Here is a 20,183-nt window from a genome sequence, read left to right on the forward strand (position 1 = left end):
GAGTTATCTGTATTTAAAAAAAATTGCAATCCTATATAGAGAGCATCATGGACTTATATCAAATGTGTTGGATTTCTACTCAGGTGGGAAAAAAATGTGTAACCTTTATCACTATGAATACATAATATAGCAATGATATACATAAGGTAGCGAGACCTTGCTTTTATATATTAATGTTGAATTACCACAACATTTATTTGGGTGTTCCTTTAGCACTACTGGATATGGAACAGAGTGAAAGAGAGAGAGAGAGAGAGATAATAAGTTAATATTATAACTATCATTAAAAAAAAAAAACGTTGCTAAAAGAAGTCAACACAAACCGAAAAAATGTATTTTCCCAGAAAGTAAAATTAGATTTTGAATAATAAATATTTGTATTTATATTCTATCTATAACTATGAAATATTATGTTCTGTGAATTTTATCTGTAGTACAGTGGTTAGTTTGATGTTCTATGACAACAAATGAGTTCAAATCCCAGTTGGGTCATATAAGAAAACTAAACACCAATGATATGCAACACCTTTGTGTTTTAGTTTTTCACCAAGAACAACTGCGTATATTATCATGTTGTTTCGTGTATTAATATGAACTATATTTGGCTTATATTTTAAATGAGCAAAGGCCTGTCCATACTAACCTGGAGAATATTGAATAACTAGAAGTAAGATGAACAAACCAAGAGAAAATTGAAAAAAATATTTTTAAATGTACATGACATTGATATCTACGATTCAATGAATTAAAAATATGGCAGACAGGGCTAGAAGTAACGATGAAACCACGATGGAGCTGGCAGAGTTTGGTGATACGGATCGCTCATTGGAAGGAGCGCCCCGCGGCTGCTTGGACTGAAAGATAAATAATAAATTTTGTTATGTGTACTCTTAATTGCAATTCTATGACTGCAGGAGTTAAGTTATTTTCATATTATTTTTTGACATGTCATCAAAGACGAAGAAGAATATGGAAGTCTGGGCATTTACGGGGCTGACGACCGTCATAGGCTGGTTTAAGTGATCACTTTACACACATTTTCATCTCACCAATAGATGTCTCTAGTGAAGTTCTAGTGATTCAAGAATAATGTTTCAAAATTGGTTCTTATACATGGAACATCCAAGAATTTGGGTAGTGTGGTTGTCAATAATGGGTAGAATTGGGGAATGTTACACGTGTGTAAAGAGTGATCACACTTAAACCAGCCTATGATGGTCGTCAGCCCCGTAAATGCCCAGACTTCCATATTCTTCTTCATCTTTGATGAGATGTCAAAAAATAATATGAAAATAACTCCTTTAATTGGAGATAATCCAGATTTTGTGAACAAGCATTTGGACACACTCAAAATTTTGTAAGTTATTTTCGTCTAGTTCTGCCATAAATATAATATTATGTCTTCTTAACCCATTGCCCGATTTGCCCGTACTATATTTAAAAAATCATAATAAAAAAGTAGTGTCAGTATGGATTATATTATTTTTACTGTAAACAGGGGCATATTTAAAGTTTTATTTGATTGGGTTTTCAAAAACAACATATCGAAGGCAGCCATCTTCTTCGCCAATAGGCTGAGAAAGTCAAAATTTGACATTTCTGTCCAGTTTTTCCAGCATATCTGCCTATATATCAGCAATAGTAGCACAGATATTGTCCTTCAGCTGACTAAGGGTCCTTGGACGATTTGCGTAAACCAATGTTTTAGGTACCCCCACAGAAAATAGTCACAGGGAACTAAATCTAGCGATCACGCTGGCCACTGAAGATCGCACCTAAGAGAGATGAAGTGTTTGGGAAAAAGTTCTATGTTATATACACAACACGACAGGGGTTGAAAACCATTATTTTATATAATTTTTCTGACCATACCATAATTTAAATGTAATTATTATTATAATACAATACTTAAGTCATTCAATAAAAATTAATTTTGTCAGAAAAAAATATTTAAAATCATGGTTTTTCAACTCCTGCCTTGTTATGTATATATGTAACATAAAATTTTTCTTGTCTAGCTTCACTCACATCAGTCTGATGATGACGGTTACGACAAAACCCGGCCACTGGCCAAAAAAATAAATGTGGGAAAAACTATATACTTGTTATTTTTTATATAAAATGCAGTTCTACCTAGTTAGAAAATAAATATCGGTACAAAACTTGAATATTTCGCTCACTCCTTTCAACAATGTCATACATCAAAAATCATCAATTTTCAGTTGTGCATGTTTTCGGAATGCCCAGAAAATGTACTATATCCCAACAAAAGCGGCATATTTTTAACTTAATATTTACCTGCTACAGGGCAGAAAGTGTTGTTTTTGCATTATGAAGAAAAGGTATTGTTTAATTATTTTTTTAAATATACTAGATATTTTCCAAATGGAGAAAAAACCTTCAGGTTTTACCTAAAAAGATCTGTTGCACAGTAAAAAGTTCAATAAGTGGCTTGATATTTATTTTTAATACATTTCATTATATTCTTAAACTTTAAAAACGATCTCCTGAAAAATCAAGTTTTTTTTATATATGACGTTGAAAGGAGATAGCGATATGTGTGTTGCGTGTGTGAATATAATATATACATACCTTATCACCGCACGGAGTGACTTGTCGGATGAACCGGAAGAGTGATTCTGCAATGTTGCTGGGGGTGGGTTCGTCGCATTTTTCCAATTCGTGGACAATGCAGTCCTGCAGTTTGACCAGGTCGTCGCATTGCTCCGTCTGGAGCAGCAGATCGGGGATATTTTCAATGGACGGTGTTTCCTTGGGAATGTACTTGGACATTGTGGAGTTTACGCAATTCTCGATGGCTTCCTGTTTTTCCGACAGGCACTCTGGACCTCCTTCGGCAATGAATACTAAAAACAAAATGTCAAAAGATGAATATTTACACATTGATTGCAGGAAACGCTTAAAAGCGTCTTTTAAATACTGTTGGTAGAGAGCGGGAGACGCTTATAGGCGTTCTATTTGGTAGAGCAAGAGACGCCAAAAAACATTGTTCAGTTCGGAATTGGGTTTGCGGTTACTTGTGATTAGTATACGACCCTAATTAGTATACTTATTAGGGTCGGGATTGATTAAAAAACCGCCCGATAATAATGTGTTTAGATATCACTCACTCCTTTCAACAACGTCATACATATATCAAAAATTGTCATTATTCAATTGTGCATGTTTTCGGAATGCCTAGAAAATGTACTATATCCCAGCAAAAGCGGCATATTTTTAACTTAATATTTACCCGCTACAGGGCAAAAAGTGTTGTTTTTGCATTTTGAAGAAAAGGCATTGTTTCATTATTTTTTTAATATTTTTCAAATGGAGAAAAAACATTCAAGTTTTACCTAAAAAGATCTGTTGCACAGTAAAAAGTTCAATAAGTGGCTAGATATTTATTTTTAATACATTTTATTATATGTTTAAACTTTAAAAACGATCTCCTGAAAAATCAAGTTTTTTGATTTATGACGTTCTTGAAAGGAGTGAGCGATATGAAATTGAGACACCTATAATATTCCATATTCTTCTTCATCTATGTTGAGATGTCAATATCAATTATTTTTGTTGGGTTCATCCCATTTCTAATTAGTGTAATTCTATAGCATTCTCTATAAGTATCACCAAAATGGATAGACTTACACGCAATCCTATCACCTTCCTTGAAACATATAAAGTTGGTGAGACTCTCGGTTATGTTGAGGACAATTTTTGTGTTTGCCCGCTCCTTCTCGTTCAGGCACGGCTGGATGGAGTCTGTAAAGTTGCTCACGCACGCCTTCAACTGCGGAGACTTGCGGCAATACCTGGCGGGAAATAAATAATATTAAATTGATAAGATAATTTGAAACTGTTTTTAAAAACTACGCTGCAATAAACTTTGGAGAAAAATAAAATGATTTCATTGATTGATTTGGCAGTCACTTTGTGCTAAAATGTATCCATTTTTAATTTTAGTTTTACTTAATAAATATTACTTTTTAAAAAAAATCTGTATAACAGATTGGATGCATTTCGCATCATTTTCAAACACCGTAGGTGAAGTTACCAGTTTTTGGACACATTGCGCGTGGCAACGAGGATAGCCTGGAACGACTAGTTGTGATTGGTAGCCGGGAGGGAAAGAGAGGGAGAGGAAGATGCCCACACGATGGACCGATCAAATTAAGGCAGCAGCAGGCACCTCAGTGGTTGGAGCGCTACGTGCAGCGTAGTCAAGGGATAGCTGGAGAGGAGTCATTGCTTCTGCAAGGGTCAAAACCCTTAGCAATGAGTAATAAGACGGAGAAGAAGAAGAATGTGAAGTAAAGTCTAAATTTTAGAGATGTGTCCGTGGGAAGTTGAAGGTTGAAGAGGGGGTAGGAGCTGTTTCTTATTTTTTTATTTCTTATCAGTGGGAACATAGACAAAAGGGCGGAGGCTTTAGTAATTGTTATATTGTCAATTATGGGTTTATTATTATTTATATTTTTAAGAATTTTTACTAAAATTTAGACTAAGCTTCACATACGGTGTTTAGAAATGAAGCGGAATGCTTCGAAACATGGGTCTCAATAGATTTTAAGAAATAGTGGTAATTACTAAATAAAACAAAATTAAAATTAATAAAAAACATAATTTGGTTATAATAATAAAAATAAAACACTTATCCGCACCCCAATGGTGCATAGGGCACTGCGTCATATAAACGCAGTGTTATCTTGATCGTTTACACATGAAGGAAAGGTGACCAGGCCTCCGCTTCAGGTACCAGTCCAGGGTAATATTGAATAAATATGACAGTGAAAAAATCACTAATATTTATTTTACCCCCATTGGGAATCGAACCCGGGACCTCCAGAACGGTAGCCGAGCGTGCTGACCATTACACTACGGAGGTTACTACACTAATTTGGTTATAATAGGTGTTTTAAATAATTAACCATTAGAATGATGAGAACCAATATATTGACTCTGGGTATATTTTGCCAAAAGAGCTGTTCGTCGATATACCGACGATGACACCAGTGTATTTTGGCAGTCGAGCTGGGAGGTTGTGTCGCAGCGTACGTGTTTCTAATGATCTGATTCATCAATAACATTCATAGATAAACAAATCTAGTTGGTTTTGAATGTAAATTAAAATAACTTTTTGTAAAAACCTATTATTTTCGGCCTTACAATGTCGGATTCGTCCATTGGAAGTGCACAAAAATGCTTGCTCAAAGTAGTCATAGTGACACTGAAATTAGAATGTTTACCAATTGGAGGATGCGTCCCTATTTTACCCCCCCCTGGCAATCGAACCCGGGACCTCCAGCATGGAAGCTTAACACGCTAACCAATGTATAGTATGGGAAAATGTGATTCACATAATGAACTTGCTCCTGGAAAGAATTTAGTGCATCATGCAAACCATTTACAGGAATTACACTTGGATGGCTTGACTCTGGCCAGTGTCTGTACACAACAGATTCTTCAGTTCTTTGGACACATTTGCATGCGATTCTGGAACGACTGGTTGTGATCGGTAACCAGAAGGGAAAGAGAGGGAGAGGAAGATCCTCCACACGGTGGACCAATCAAGATAAGGCAGCAGCAGGCTCGGTGGTTGGAGCGCTACGTGCAGCGCAGCCAAGGGATAGCTGGAGAAGAGTCATTGCTTCCATGAGGGTCACAACCCTCAATAATGAAGAGTAAGATGGAGAAGGAGTGGACATTAATAATAATAATATTGGATTTGAATAAAACAAACTTTTTGAACACGAGATCCATATCTCCGTGCGGTTTGGCTTCTTCGATTTCCTTCTTGATGACTTCCACATTCACCAGCCCCTTGATGCAGTTCATCAAGTCATCTTTGGCACGCTGCAAAAATAAATATTAACTTATTATTATGAATACACAAAAAATACTAGAATTAACCGCCCTACACATACAAGCGTACGTGATACGCATCTTCTGGACCATTGTGCTATAAATGCAAAAATATTTAATGCAAGACAGAGAGAGGTAACACACTAACGAAAAAGTACGTAAGTTCCGTCCTAAAAGTACCTATTATGGCCAAAAAAATTCAAGTTTGAATACAACAAACATTGTTTTATATAATATTTTTAATTCCGTAGAAAAAAACATTTTTTTTCTGCAGAATTAAAAATAACCCGAGAGTAGGGTGGTTAAAAAAAAAACATTGTGTTTTTATTATTTAAATTAAGTTTAATTTTAGTCTGGATTAAAATGAATACAAAGATTATAAAATCTAAGCATGCCTCAAAAAATAAATAATAATAAAATAATAAACCCTTACCGCACCCCAACGGTGCATAGGGCACTGTTTCATATAAACGCAGTGTTATCTCGATCATTTACACATGAAGGAAAGGTGATCAGCCCTCCGCTTCAGGTTCCAGTCCAGGGTAGTATTGAATAAATATTACAGTGAAAAAATCACTTATATTTATTTGACCCCCCCTGGGAATCGAACCCGGGACCTCCAGAACGGTAGCCAAGCGTGCCAGTCTTTGTCCACTACGGAGGTGGACAAAGACTGCCTCAAAAAATGCAAGATGTATAAGATTTTTCTCGAATGTCGTATCTACAGTGATTATATAGAAACGACAATTATCTTAATAACAGTACCTGACCCTGAGAGGTGACTACTTACGCTTGCATTACGGCCAATCATTTATTATTACCCAACCATTTAGAAAACAGCATGCAGTTTTAATTATTGTTGAATACAAAATGAGATTTCTGCTTTAAAATAATGGAGGAAAAAAATAAAGATAGAATGCACGTTTATTCCGGGATAGCAAAACAGATAACAATGGGAGATAAATTTTTGTTTGGTCATGCATCTTGATTAATTGAAAGATGAAAATAAAGAATTAAAAACGTGATAACAATTACTTCTCTATATTTATGGCTTCAAAATAAATTAATGAACATTCTGATATCCCAATATCGCTCACTCCTTTCAACGTCATTTATCAAAAAACATGATTTTTCAGGAGATCGTTTTTAAAGTTTAAAAATTTACGTTTTGAATATTGAAAGCATTAACTTTGTGGATCATATTGATATATTATTTCGAGAAATAAAAATACTTTGTGTTCTGATCCACTCACATTTTTATGAACTAACTAGTTTCGGCAACAACCTGTTGCCCTCTTCAGGGTTATAAATCAGTAATAAATTTAACCATGAAGAGGGCAACAGGTTGTTGCCGAAACTAGTTGGTTTATAAAAATGTGAGTGGATCAGAACACAAAGTATTTTTATTTCTCGAAATAATATTTAAAAATTTAATACAATGTATTAAAAATAAATATCAAGCCTTATTGAACTTTTTACTGTGCAACAGATCTTTTTAGGTAAAACCTGAATATTTTTCTCCATTTGAAAAATATCAAGTATATTTAAAAAAATAATTAAACAATACCTTTTCTTCAAAATGCAAAAACAACACTTTCTGCCCTGTACCGCGTAAATATTAAGTTAAAAATATGCCGCTTTTGCTGGGATATAGTACATTTTCTGGGCATTCTGAAAACATGCACAACCGAAAATTGACGATTTTTGATATACGACGTTCTTGAAAGGAGTGAGCTATATGTGTAGATAATAAAATGGAAACATAATAATTTCATTAATTGATTCGGCAGGTATTTTGTTTTAATATGTTTACATTTTTAATTAAAATCTTACTTGGTAAATACCACTATTTCTTAAAATCTATTGAGACACGTGATTTGATGCGTTCTGTATCATTTTCAAACATCGTATGGTATAATTAAAACCTTGGCATGGTCAAGTATGTCAAATACTTGAAAGCGGACAGGAGTTAATAATAATCGGCGGCTATATATGTCCGCCTCCGTAGTGTAATGGTCAGCACGCTCGGCTACCATTCTGGAGGTTTCGGGTTCGATTCCCAAGGGGGGTAAAATAAATATAAGTGATTTTTTCACTGTAATATTTATTCAAAATTACCATGGACTGGTACCTGAAGCGGAGGGCTGATCACCTTTCCTTCATAAGTAAAACGATCACGATAACACTGCGTTTATAAGACACAGTGCCCTATGCACCATTGGGGTGCGGATAAGGGTTTTATTTATTATTATTATTATATATGAGGATACTCATGAATGTGGAATAGGAATAGACAAAGACAGAGTTGTATGGCGTTCTATTTACTCTAACTACTAAATACTTGCGGGGAAGCACTTAATAAAAATACTATTTTTAAAAGCTTTATACACTTAAAAGGTTTCTAGTTGCTATTTACGAATGAGTTTATCCCTTACTAATACAATTATAACACGGAAAACAAGTTTTGTTATGTAATATTGCATGAAAGGTTGCCATGATCGTAATAAATTATTGTCAGCGAAAAGGAAAATTGTCATAACTACTGAAAATAGGAACTAACAAGTTTTTCAATTGAATTCTTTTTAATTTCTCAGATATCGCTCACTCCTTTCAAGAACGTCATAAATCAAAATTCGTCAAATTTCAGTTGTGCATGTTTTCGGAATGCCCAAAAAATGTACTATATCCCAGCAACTGAGGCATATTTTTAACTTAATATTTACCCGCTACAGGGCTGAAAATGTTGTTTTTGAATTTTATAGAAAAGGTATTGTTTAATTATTTTTTTAAATATACTAAATATTTTCCAAATGGAGAAAACACCTTCAGGTTTCACCTAAAAAGATCTGTTGCACAGTAAAAAGTTCAATAAGTGGCTTTTTATTTTTAATACATTGTATTTTGTGTTTGAACTTTAAAAACTTTCTCCTGAAAAATCAAGTTTTTTGATTTATGACGTTCTTGAAAGGAGTGAGCGATATGTGCTTTTAACATAAAAAAATAAGCAGTTGGACAAATCAATTTGCGGGTGCAATGGTGAACGTTACACGCTTAACTCTTAAACCGACCAATGAAATTGATAATCTGACAATTCATAACATTTTAAAATGCTCTATTTCATAGGTGTGTCTTCTTCTGACCCCTATCCTCACCTAATGGTGCATAGGGCACTATGAAGGATTAACGCAAAGTTAACATGATCGTTAATTATGAAGCGAGGTAATCAAGAAATACTTGTAATCTTTATCCGAACCCAATGGTGCATAGGGCACTGAATAATTTAAACGCAGTGTTATCTGGATCGTTAACACATGAAGGAAAGTTGATCAGCCTCCCGCTTCAGGTACCAGTCGAGGGTAATATTGAATAAAGAGTGAAAAAATCACTTCAATTTACTTTCCCTCCTGCATGGCAGTTAAAACGATAGTCATTACACCACGGAGGACAAATATATATATATATATATATATATATATATATATATATATATATATATATATATATATATATATATATATATATATATATATATATATATATATATATATATATATATATATATATATATATATATATATATATATATATATATATATATATATATATATACATATATATATTTAGATTTTTCTTTTACCTCTGATTTTGGGAATTACGTCAGTTATTTGACCTTCTGCTGATGATATTATTATTATACAGACGCAATTTTAATGATTACATTTGCAATTAATTAAATACCTATAAGTATTAATTTAGACGATTGAAACTAGTGATCAACTCATTTCTGAATTTCAACTTCCGACATTCATGATAATATTGATTCATTATTTAGGTACTGAGCAAAGTCCATATGAAAGCCAGAAAAACAAAGATAACAGTAGTTGAGTCAACGCAACTAGAATACAAGAGTATAAATACATATGTTTTGATAAAAAAGGGTTATCAATGTCAGTATCAAAGAATCAAAGTACTAACAATGGATTATAATATAATTACCGCCCAGTCTTTGTATTTTCAATGTAACTAATTATTATTTGACTAGCTAAGACGAAGATAAGGAACATTGAGATAAAACAGGTAAGAAATAACGTTATTTATTGTTTCGGCATTCAATTTGTGATAAAACATTATTAAAATTTTAAATAATTTTTGTCCGCCTCCGTGGTGTAATGGTCAGCACGCTCGGCTACCGTTCTGGAGGTCCCGGGTTCGATTCCCAGGGGGGTCAAATAAATATTAGTGATTTTTTCACTGTAATATTTATTCAATATTACCCTGGACTGGTACCTGAAGCGGAGGGCTGATCACCTTTCTTTCATGTGTAAAACGATCAAGATAACACTGCGTTTATATGACGCAGTGCCCTATGCACCATTGGGGTGCGGATAAGGGTTTTATTATTATTATTATTATTATAAATAAAGCACTTATGTTTGCGTGGACAAATCTAGGTTCATATTGGGAATGGGACTAATAGTAACATTTTGAGTGTGTCCAAATACTTGTTCACAAATCTGATTATCTCCAATTATAAGGGTTATTTCTCAAATGATTTTTTTGCATATTTTGTGACCGCCTCCGTGGGCGTTTTTTGTGCTGGAGGTCCCGAATTCGATTCCCAGGGGGGTGAAAATAAATATTGGTGATTTTACACTCTAATATTTATTTAATATTACCCTGGACTGGTCACTGAAGCGCATTAGTTGGAAAATGTCATAACTAGGCGAAACAACTGTCACAATATTAATTTTTATGTGTTTTTTTTTAAAAATAAAACAACTTAGTAGACTCATAAAATCTGTGTTAGTATTAACAGTTAATACATATACCGTTTATCATTGAATATGTGAATACAAACTAAGTAACAAAGATCGCATGGATACGACCTTAATAATAGGACAGAAAACGAGTTTTCTCGGCAGATTATATTATTTATGTGCATTGTGTACCTGCATAACTATATTCATTAACACGAATGGTATGATAAAGTCCACGAAAGTGGATATTCTTGGTAGGAGGTACTGCTAAAATATGCTAATGCCTGTTTGTTTAATCTTTGATCTCAAAACGATGTATGATAGATATTAGAATGGAGAAATAAAGAAAGAATGCAAGGGTGAAATAAGCATTATCAATAAAATTAAGAAAGGTGTGTTGAGATGGTTTGGACGTGTGAAATAAATTTATTTATTGAAACTTCATGTACAGAAAATACATAAGTACATAGAAATTAAAATGTTTGACACCATATATAGCTGTTTGCAATCAGAGGGTAGATAGTACTTGAACATATAAAAAAACATAAATTACAAAAGATGATAATAAGGAGGGCAAGGAAGTTTAAGGAAGGAGGTAGAGGGAAACACTAAGGGAGGAGAATTGATGGACAGTTAGGATTCTAATGATAAATAGTAATGTCTCAGACGTTTCCTAAAAGTTATTAGAGAAGGTGCAGTTTTTACAAGGAGAGGTAATTCATTCCATAGTCTGACCGCTTGGACAGAGAAGGAATTACCGAAGAATGATGTTTATGGCGAGCAATGGAAAGTGTTCTTTCTTGGGAAGAACGAAGTGGTAGACCATGATCTGAGAAGTAAATAAAATTTTCAGCCAGATATTTAGATGGGTGTTGTGAATAATATTATGAAGTAGCGTGAGAGATAAATAAGTAAGGAAAGAACTGTTAAACAAATTTATGAAGCAAATGTATAAGAGGAGGAGCAGACGAAGAATGAGAAAATCTTTGACATAATCACATCAAACACTTGGAAGCAGTCAGGAGTAAAAATAATCGGCGGGTATGTATGAGGAGATGCATGAATATGGAAGAGGCGAAGTATGTTAGCAAAGACAGAATGGCGTGGAATATTTTTCTCTCTGCCTACCCCTGCGGCGAATTGGCATAATGGTTAGATACAGAACCTCTAAAACAAATAAAAAAATATGAGTCCTGTTATCCGCACGTTGATGGACCCTCAAATGACAGCATAATTTATTTAAAAAAAAAGGAAAATTCTAGAAATGCTGATTTAACAACAAAAAAAAATTCTAACGTCCGAATGACTCCATTCACGCAACATCGCTTATCATTTTCTTCCGAGCCGTCAACCTTGTAAGATTCAGTACCTTCCTTATGCTAGTGATTTAATTTTTATATTATAAATTAACATATTAACATATCTATATTCTATACACATTTCAGATGGTTATTTTTTACGACCGCGGACCGCTGGCGACGGGATTTGATAATTATGTACATATAGTAGAGACTTTAAAAAAGAGATTGGTTTATAATTTTTTTATGAAAACATTGAACAATTCCTTCTTTTCTGCCTTTGAAATGAGGCCGGGGCAGAAGGTAAAAATACCCTTCCCGTCCTTAACCCTTCCCAGTCCAAAATTTAAAAAAAAAATCTAGGTAGAAAGTTACATTCCAATTGGAAAAAAATCTTTTGTCCTCTGCTCCACATACTGTTGTAATAGATACGAGTGACAAAAATGAAAGCATGTAATTTAAATAAATAATTCTAATGATGAAAAAAATGTCCAATAACATCCAACATGGGACCTAAGAGGAAAAAATCAATGTCAAATGAGATTCCACATTGGACCAGTAAAGGTTAGGCATCAATCGACCCATGGGTAGAAATACCTTTCCCGTTCAAAGTGTGTTAACACATTGTAGTCGGGCGCTTCGAACAATAGACTCTAGCCTATAGCGGACGTTTTTCGCGATTAGCGCAAAAATATATCGCTTTCTTAAAATTGACACAATTTCTAAACCAAATAATATTTTCGATTGAAATTTTAAACGAAATCATATATTTACAACATATATATTTAAACTCAATTTCATTTCATAAAAGAATTATAAACCAATCTCTTTTTTAAAGTCTCTTCTATATGTACATAATTATCAAATATAAGAGTTTCTGCTTAGTAAAAAGCTTCTTTACATCTCACCAATAGATGTCTCTAGTGAAGTTCTAGTGATTCATGAACAAGGTTTCTAAATTGGTTCATATATATAGAACTTCCAAGAATTTGAGTAGTGTGGTTGTCCATAGTGGGTAGAATTGGTGAATGTTACACGTGTGTAAAGTGATCACTCAAACCAGCCTATGACGGTCGTAAGCCCCGTAAATGCCCAGACTTCCATATTCTTCTTCATCTTTGATGAGATATCAAAAAATAATATGAAATCATATATGACATTTGATCATCAAAAATAAATTATAATCATAATTTTTAATTAAGTATTCCGTATTTCACAATTTTAGAAGCATTGTAAACTATAAAAAATAGTCTTCCCCTCCGAGGTATCATTCCCTATACAATGCTAATATATTCAAATAATAAAATACCAAACAGTAAACAAATCAGTGCGAGCTGTATGAAAAATAGTCCAATACGTGAAATGACTCAAACTAAACTGGAGATTGAGATCGCATAAAAACTCTAGATTTCTGGGGATGCCTTTACAAGCGACACACTAGCCAATCCGGACAAGACATCTCAAATAACGTCAACAGACTGTCGCCTAGCACCCAGGTAGCAGATCACCCTTCAACGCGTTTTATTTCACGCTGCATTTGCCGTGTCCCGCAGTTGACCGACAGTCCGCGAAAAACGGCAAATGCCGTGTCCCGCCGACAACGTGTTAAAATAATTGAATTATTATGGAATTTCACATAATACAAAACTGTAGGCTGACTTATGATTAATAATCATATACGCAGCTGAGCAGGCACTGAATACAATTATTCATTTATTGAATTATCAATCCGTAGGTCAAAGGTCCGCGTTTGTCGAGCAACGTACTGACTATTGCATGGCACATAGTATGCTTTATTCGACTGATAACACGGCTATGACACAATTAAAAATTACTGGCTACTGAATTAATTTATGAGATGGAATTAAATTGATTAAACTGAATTAAATAGATTTGTGAATTTTTCCTGAGAATTTACTGTTAAGGTGGGATATTCGATAGCCCGCGACTTTATTTTCTTTAAACCCAGGCAATATTTAACATAATTTAATGTTTTGCTTAAAATGCCGTTTTTGTATTGAAAAAATATGTTTTTCTTTTAAATAAATATATGGTTTTGAAGAGAAAAAGTCATTGAAAAGTAGAGTTAAAAGTTTTTGTCTGCCTCTGTAGTCTAATGGTCAGCATGCTCGATAACCGTACTGGAGGTCCTGAGTTGGATTCCCAGGGGTGGGGTCATATAAATACAAGCAATTTCTTGATATTTATTAACTTTAGGCTGATGTATAATTCCTTATCTAATATATTCATCCTTGTTTAATATACTTAAAAGGGATTATTATTTTATACAACAATTATTACATGTCGCTCACTCCTTTCAACAACGTCATATATCAATAAACTTGATTTTTCAGGAGATTGTTTTTAAAGTTTAAGAATATAATAAAATGTATTGAAAATAAATATCAAGCCACTTATTAAACTTTTTACTGTGCAACAGATCTTTTTAGTTAAAACCTAAAGGTTTTATCTCTATTTGAAAAATACTTAGTATTTTTCAAATAGAGATAAAACCTCTGCCCTGTAGCGGGTTAATATTAAGTTAAAAATATGACGCTTTTGCTGGGATATAGTACATTTTCTGGGCATTCTGAAAACATGCACAACTGAAAATTGAGAATTTTTGATATATGATGTTGTTGAAAGGAGTGAGCGATGTATCATATTTACTATGTACAAATTAACTATGGTCGTATATAAAGGAAAAAAAAAGTGTTACAGGTTAAGGTGGAGACTGACCGGAGCATTTTGTCGTAACATCGCTCGCGGCGAGCATCATCGAGCTTCCGAAACTATGGATGGAGCGCTCCGCTCGCTGTACTGACTACACGAATGCTCGCATCGTAACGTAACACGTTACTTACTGTAACTGCAGACAGTTGGTAGAATTCCACATTGAATTATTGGGTAATATATCCAAAATTAAACAAGGTTTATGACGAAATGCTCCAGTCAGTCTCCACCTTTAGATAAATTAGAAATAAAAAATAAACATTTACTACTCACATCTGCTTTTTCATACGCTTGTTCATCCGCTTCCTTCAGACACTTTTTCTTGAACATACTTTGAGCATCTTCAACGGAGGGAAGTCCCGTGGCGTTTATCCCTGTCTTGGACTGGAAAGCATTCTGCAGGTTTTGCAGGTCATCTTCATCGTCACTCTTTGCGAGTGTTGACACTGCAAGACAATATTTTTTTTAAAATCAAGTACAGAAAATAATTTGCTAAAAAATATATAGAAATATTCAATAATCAAAGCTTTAAATAACGTTTGTTTTTTTAATTTTTTTTTAAAGCTTCTGTTTTAACCCACAAAGCTTCTGTTTTAGATGCTTGTCTGCAGGTGTAGGATAATAAGGATGGGAAGGTAAATGTGAAAAATACATCACAAACAATCAGAACAATTGAGAATAAATCTTTCTTGAATTTGTTTTGCAATTGGCGGAAATCGAACCCGCGACGCCAGTTTCGCAGTTGAGCGTTTACCCAACTACGCCACGGCGCCTGTTCAACAACGTATTTTTAAAATGATGAGATTATTGGGAATACATCTACAAAATGCCTTTAAAGAGCTGTCATTGTTCACGTGTTGTGACTCCTGCCAAATTTGGATGTATCCTTCCAAACATTTTTTATTTGTTGCCGACGGAGGTTAGAGGTCAAAATAAAATATGGAACAAAGGCAAAATAAAGGAATGGGTAAATGATCAAGAGTTTTTCCGTTAAAATTATAAAATGGTTTATATTTTTAATTTTTCTCTCTCTTTTTTTGTGTGTATATTTGTTTAAAATAAATAAAAATAATAAAATACATATGTAAAAAGAACTCCACCGGCAAGGTGTCTGCAAAAAATATTTTAAATATGTTTTATAATTGTTATTTTAAATAAATGTATACAATTTATGTAAATAAAAAAAATAAAAAAATAAAAAAATTGTTGATAAAATCATATTTTTTCATTGAATGAAAAAAAAGTTCAAAAAATAGCATGTACACTACATCACAACAATTCTTCTTCTTCTAACCTTTATCTGCACCCAATGGTGCATAAGGCACTGCATCCTATAGAACCAGTGTTATCTTCATTGTTAAATACACAAAGGAAAGGTGATCAGCCTTCCGCTTCAGATACCAGTCCAGGGTCATATAAAATAAATATTAGACTGAAGAATCACTAATATTTAATTTGACCATCTTAGGAATTGAATGCGGAGTCCACGGAATCCACTACACTATGGATGCGGAAAAACAATTAATAGGGTTAAAAAAAAATTATAATTTTTGAAAGCTTTAGCTAACTAGCTAAACATTTTGACAATTATTATTATTATTCTTTTTAGATTATTTTATTTGTATTACAAATAAATACATTTAAGCATTCATTTATAAATTCAAAAACATAATTAACATGCCATTTTTTTTGCAGAGATCTAGTAAGCCACCTTATGTGTCATGTCTATGGAACGCTTTTTTATGTTTTTTTTTTAAATTATTTACTTTTTATCTATTTTAACATAATATACACACAAAAAAGAAGAGAAATAAAATAAAATGAAACCTATTTTACGGGGGTGAAAATAAATATTAGCAATTTTACACTGTAATATTAATTAAACATGGCACGATCAGGTATGCCAAATACTTGAATGTGGTCAGGTTAGGAGTCGTAACAATCGGCGGGTATGTATGAGGAGTTGCATGAACGTGGAAGAGGCGAAGAATGTTTGCAAGGACAGAGTGGTGTGGCGCTCTATTCTCTCTGCCTACCCCTGAGGAGAAGCGGCGTGATGGTTAGTTAGTTAGTTAGTTAGTTAATATTAATTTAATATTACCATGGACTGTTCCCTGAAGCGCAGGAGTGATGACTTTGCATTTATGTAAGTAACGATCAAGATAACACTGCGTCGGGTTGTGGCCCTGTGGTTAGTGTCGCGGACTCTTAAGTCAGAGTTTCTCGGTTAGAACCCGAGTGGGTCTACTAAGTTGTATTTTATTTTAAAAAAACACATTAAAATATATATTGTGACAATTGTTTCGACTAGTTATGGCATTTTCAAACTAATGTGAAGATTAGGACCGTCAGTCCAATCTAATTTTTTATATTAATTTTTTTTCCAATATTAATTTTTGTATTTTTTAACAATAAATACAACTGAGTAGACTAAAAAAATCTATGATTGATTTAATAATTAATACATATCGCTCACTCCTTTCAAGAACGTCATAAATCAAAAATCGTCAATTATCAGTGTGCATGTTTTCGGAATACCCAGTAAATGTACTATATCCCAGCAAAAGAGGCATATTTTAAACTTAATATTTACCCGCTACAGGGCAGAAAATGTTGTTTTTACATTTTGAAGAACAGGTATCGTTTAATTATTTTTTTAAATAAAATAAATATTTTTCAAATAGAGAAAAAACCTTCAGGTTTTACCTAAAAAGATCTGTTGCACAGTAAAGAGTTCAGTAAGTGGCTTGATTTATATTTTTAATATTTTGTATTATATTTTTAAACTTTAAAAACATTCTCCTGAAAAATCAAGTTTTTTGATTTATGACGTTCTTGAAAGGAGTGAGCGATATATTTAAATTATAATGATTATTGTGAGCAAATATGTGTTTTTGATAATATTGCTGTTAATATACCTCAACCTCCATTAAAAATAGTTTATCCAATTCCATCAATGTGAAACCCATTGAATAGGTACATTGTTAAATAAATTTACTCATAGAATATTCTTATTTCTTATCAATATTCTACCTTATCTTATCTTGAAAAAACAATCAATGAACTTTGTATTCCCAAAAACATATCAATATTCAAACTGCCTACACGATAGGAAAATATGCATAAATTTATGAATAAACCCTTCCTCATTAAAACGCTCGTAGTAATATTTAAAATTGTTATTAAATTAAACCTGCAAATAGTTTTTTCAGAGTATAACTGTTTTTAAAATGATACTTCATTGGGTTTCAGGTGACTTCTTTATTCAGTGATGTTAATTTAAAGATCAGTCAGTAAATTAAAAAAAAAACAAATGTGGTTAGTTAAAGTTTAATATTTTATCAGTCAAACAAAAATTTGTAAAATAACTTAAATTTGATTTGAAATAAAATCGATTGTATTAATTTTAGTTGTGCCTTGTGAAGTAACTTGTTATGCTACAAAGACGCATGTTTTACATAAAATGATGATGAAAGTTGCTGAACAACTTTTTTGTTGTTATTACAGTGCTATTTCTACGGAAACCCACAATATTCGAAGCATAAGTCATATTTTGTAGTATAAAAGAAGTCAAATACAGTTTAAACTTACCTATTAACGCGACAGTCAGGAAATAAAATACTTTGAAAAACATGTTGCAAGACTTGACGGTAAAAAGTACTAAGTCACTACAGAAAAATAATGTTAGAAAAAGACCTTTTCTGTTCGAGGAACGAACAGATACACAAACTAATAACACAGTGAGTAAAACCTAAATGACTAATAAGTCACTAAAGACCGTAACGCACCACGGATGACTAACCCGGAAAACAGACAAGACCGCGACAAGACTCTGATCACACTCCTCAACCTCTAAAATAAAAGTGATTCCAATTAAAACTTCACACTGACATTTCGACTAGTGACATGAACTTTAACCGACAAGTCTACCAATATTCCCCAGTTAACGTTAATGTTGCCATAATACTAAAAAATATTTTCCCACCATACCACCTATAGCAAAATAAATGGCGAGTCAATACTTACCTACGTGGGTAAATACTAGGATTTTATATGCAGGTCGCTCCTTTCACAAGCGAGAATACCCAAGTTTTATTGAGATTAACTCGCGTATGAAGGAAGGAAAACTTGAGGGGCGGTAGAGATCTCCTTTATTTCTATTCCATGCTTTGGAATTTAGTCCTAGTGGTCCCATGTTTCATCATGAGAAAGTCCTCTTTATTTTGATAACAAGAAGCTTCTTGCAAGTGTCGAGATGAACTTTTTATTGAATGGACGTTGACGTGGGTTTTAATCTTAATTTTTTTAAATCTCCAAAACTTCCTTCACTATGTGTTGTACGATCTGAAATGGCACACGAGCTTTTATAATCTATCCGGTGATTGTCCTCACAATTCAATTCAAGCACAATTTATTGGATACCACTGAAACATTCCTTCAGTTCCGACGAAAATCGTTTTACAGATAATAGTTTGTGAAGATGAAATTGGCTGTGTTTTTGTTGTTACCTTTTGACCTTTCGAGGGTCTTCTGAAAACGCTGAAAAATCAAAGGCTGGCCTTGAATTAATATATATAAATAAGTAAAGACTGCACATTTGAAAAAAAGGTCATTTAATTTTCAACACAAATATTTGAGGTATTTATTGAGTGAAATAATGGAAAATTTTAATTCAGTTAAAATTTTATTTAAAAAAAAAACAGGCTACGAAATGCACCCAATAAAATATTTTCGCCACCAGAGGGAAACACAAAACTGAGAAAATAGCCGTGTTATTTCTTCACATTATAATAATTATTTAATAATTTTTACGTAATTTTGCATCGTACTCCGCTCATTCCTGTTTAATTTCATATTTTTTCATACCGGCTGTAAAATTTATATAAATACTTTTGCCCGCAATGGCCGCGCCGACAAAAAACAAACAATTATTGATGTATTATGTAAATGTGTTGGTATGTTGCGTTAATGTCATTTGATGACCATTGCAAAATGCGTCAACTTACCATTTAGTGCGTAACGCGTAACTAACCTTCGGTGGGCGCACATTCATGTTTGTGTGGACAAATCAAGGTTCATATTGGGAATAGGACTAATAATAGTTTTGTAAATCATTTTTATTTTATTTATAAATTAAAGGTATAAATTTAATTATTTTGCTGAAATGTTTCTTTACACCGGATCTTAATTTATGAATAATTCAAAAAGTACAATAATTAAAATATCAAGTTAAAATGAAACATTCTTAAATAACATTTAAAAAAATATTGTAAAAAGGATATTATAACTGCGGAGAAACAATACCACTTTTAATGTTAAATTATAAATAAAACACTTGTTTTTTACCACTTGAGTATTATATGTATTTTAATGACTAGTTTCGTAAGCTACAGATGATTCCATCTGCGGATTTGAATATAAAATTTCAGCTTATATTCAAACCCATGGATGGAATCATCTGTAGCTTCCGAAACTAGGTAAAATATAATACTTAAATGGTAAAAAAACAAATGTTTTATCTATAATTTTA

The 20,183-nt window shown here is 32.9% G+C and overlaps 1 protein-coding gene across 1 annotated transcript; it reads right to left on the reverse strand.

Annotated features, from left to right (window-relative positions):
• Positions 1–704: 704 nt before the first annotated feature.
• LOC148304856 (27 kDa hemolymph protein-like) lies at positions 705–18,594 on the reverse strand. The gene is made up of 6 exons (XM_088267650.1): positions 18,245–18,594; positions 14,927–15,099; positions 5,744–5,856; positions 3,652–3,815; positions 2,593–2,867; positions 705–854 (listed from the first exon to the last, which is right to left on the reverse strand). The coding sequence occupies exons 1-6, from the start codon at positions 18,285–18,287 to the stop codon at positions 738–740; spliced, it is 885 nt and encodes a 294-aa protein (XP_088123776.1). The 5' UTR covers positions 18,288–18,594; the 3' UTR covers positions 705–737.
• Between the last annotated feature and the right edge of the window lie 1,589 nt (positions 18,595–20,183).

Source organism: Brachycentrus maculatus, unplaced genomic scaffold (assembly GCF_059751285.1).
Source record: "Brachycentrus maculatus isolate JH-2025_06_01 unplaced genomic scaffold, ASM5975128v1 h1tg000301l, whole genome shotgun sequence".
Taxonomy (NCBI): domain Eukaryota; kingdom Metazoa; phylum Arthropoda; class Insecta; order Trichoptera; family Brachycentridae; genus Brachycentrus; species Brachycentrus maculatus.

Coding starts and splice junctions, on each gene's coding strand:
- LOC148304856 (XM_088267650.1), bottom strand. CDS start 18,287: ATGTTTTTCAAAGTATTTTATTTCCTGACTGTCGCGTTAATAG. Junction 15,100..18,244: donor CCTGACTGTCGCGTTAATAG/GTAAGTTTAAAC, acceptor ATTGTCTTGCAG/TGTCAACACTCGCAAAGAGT. Junction 5,857..14,926: donor AAGCGTATGAAAAAGCAGAT/GTGAGTAGTAAA, acceptor TTATTTTTGCAG/CGTGCCAAAGATGACTTGAT.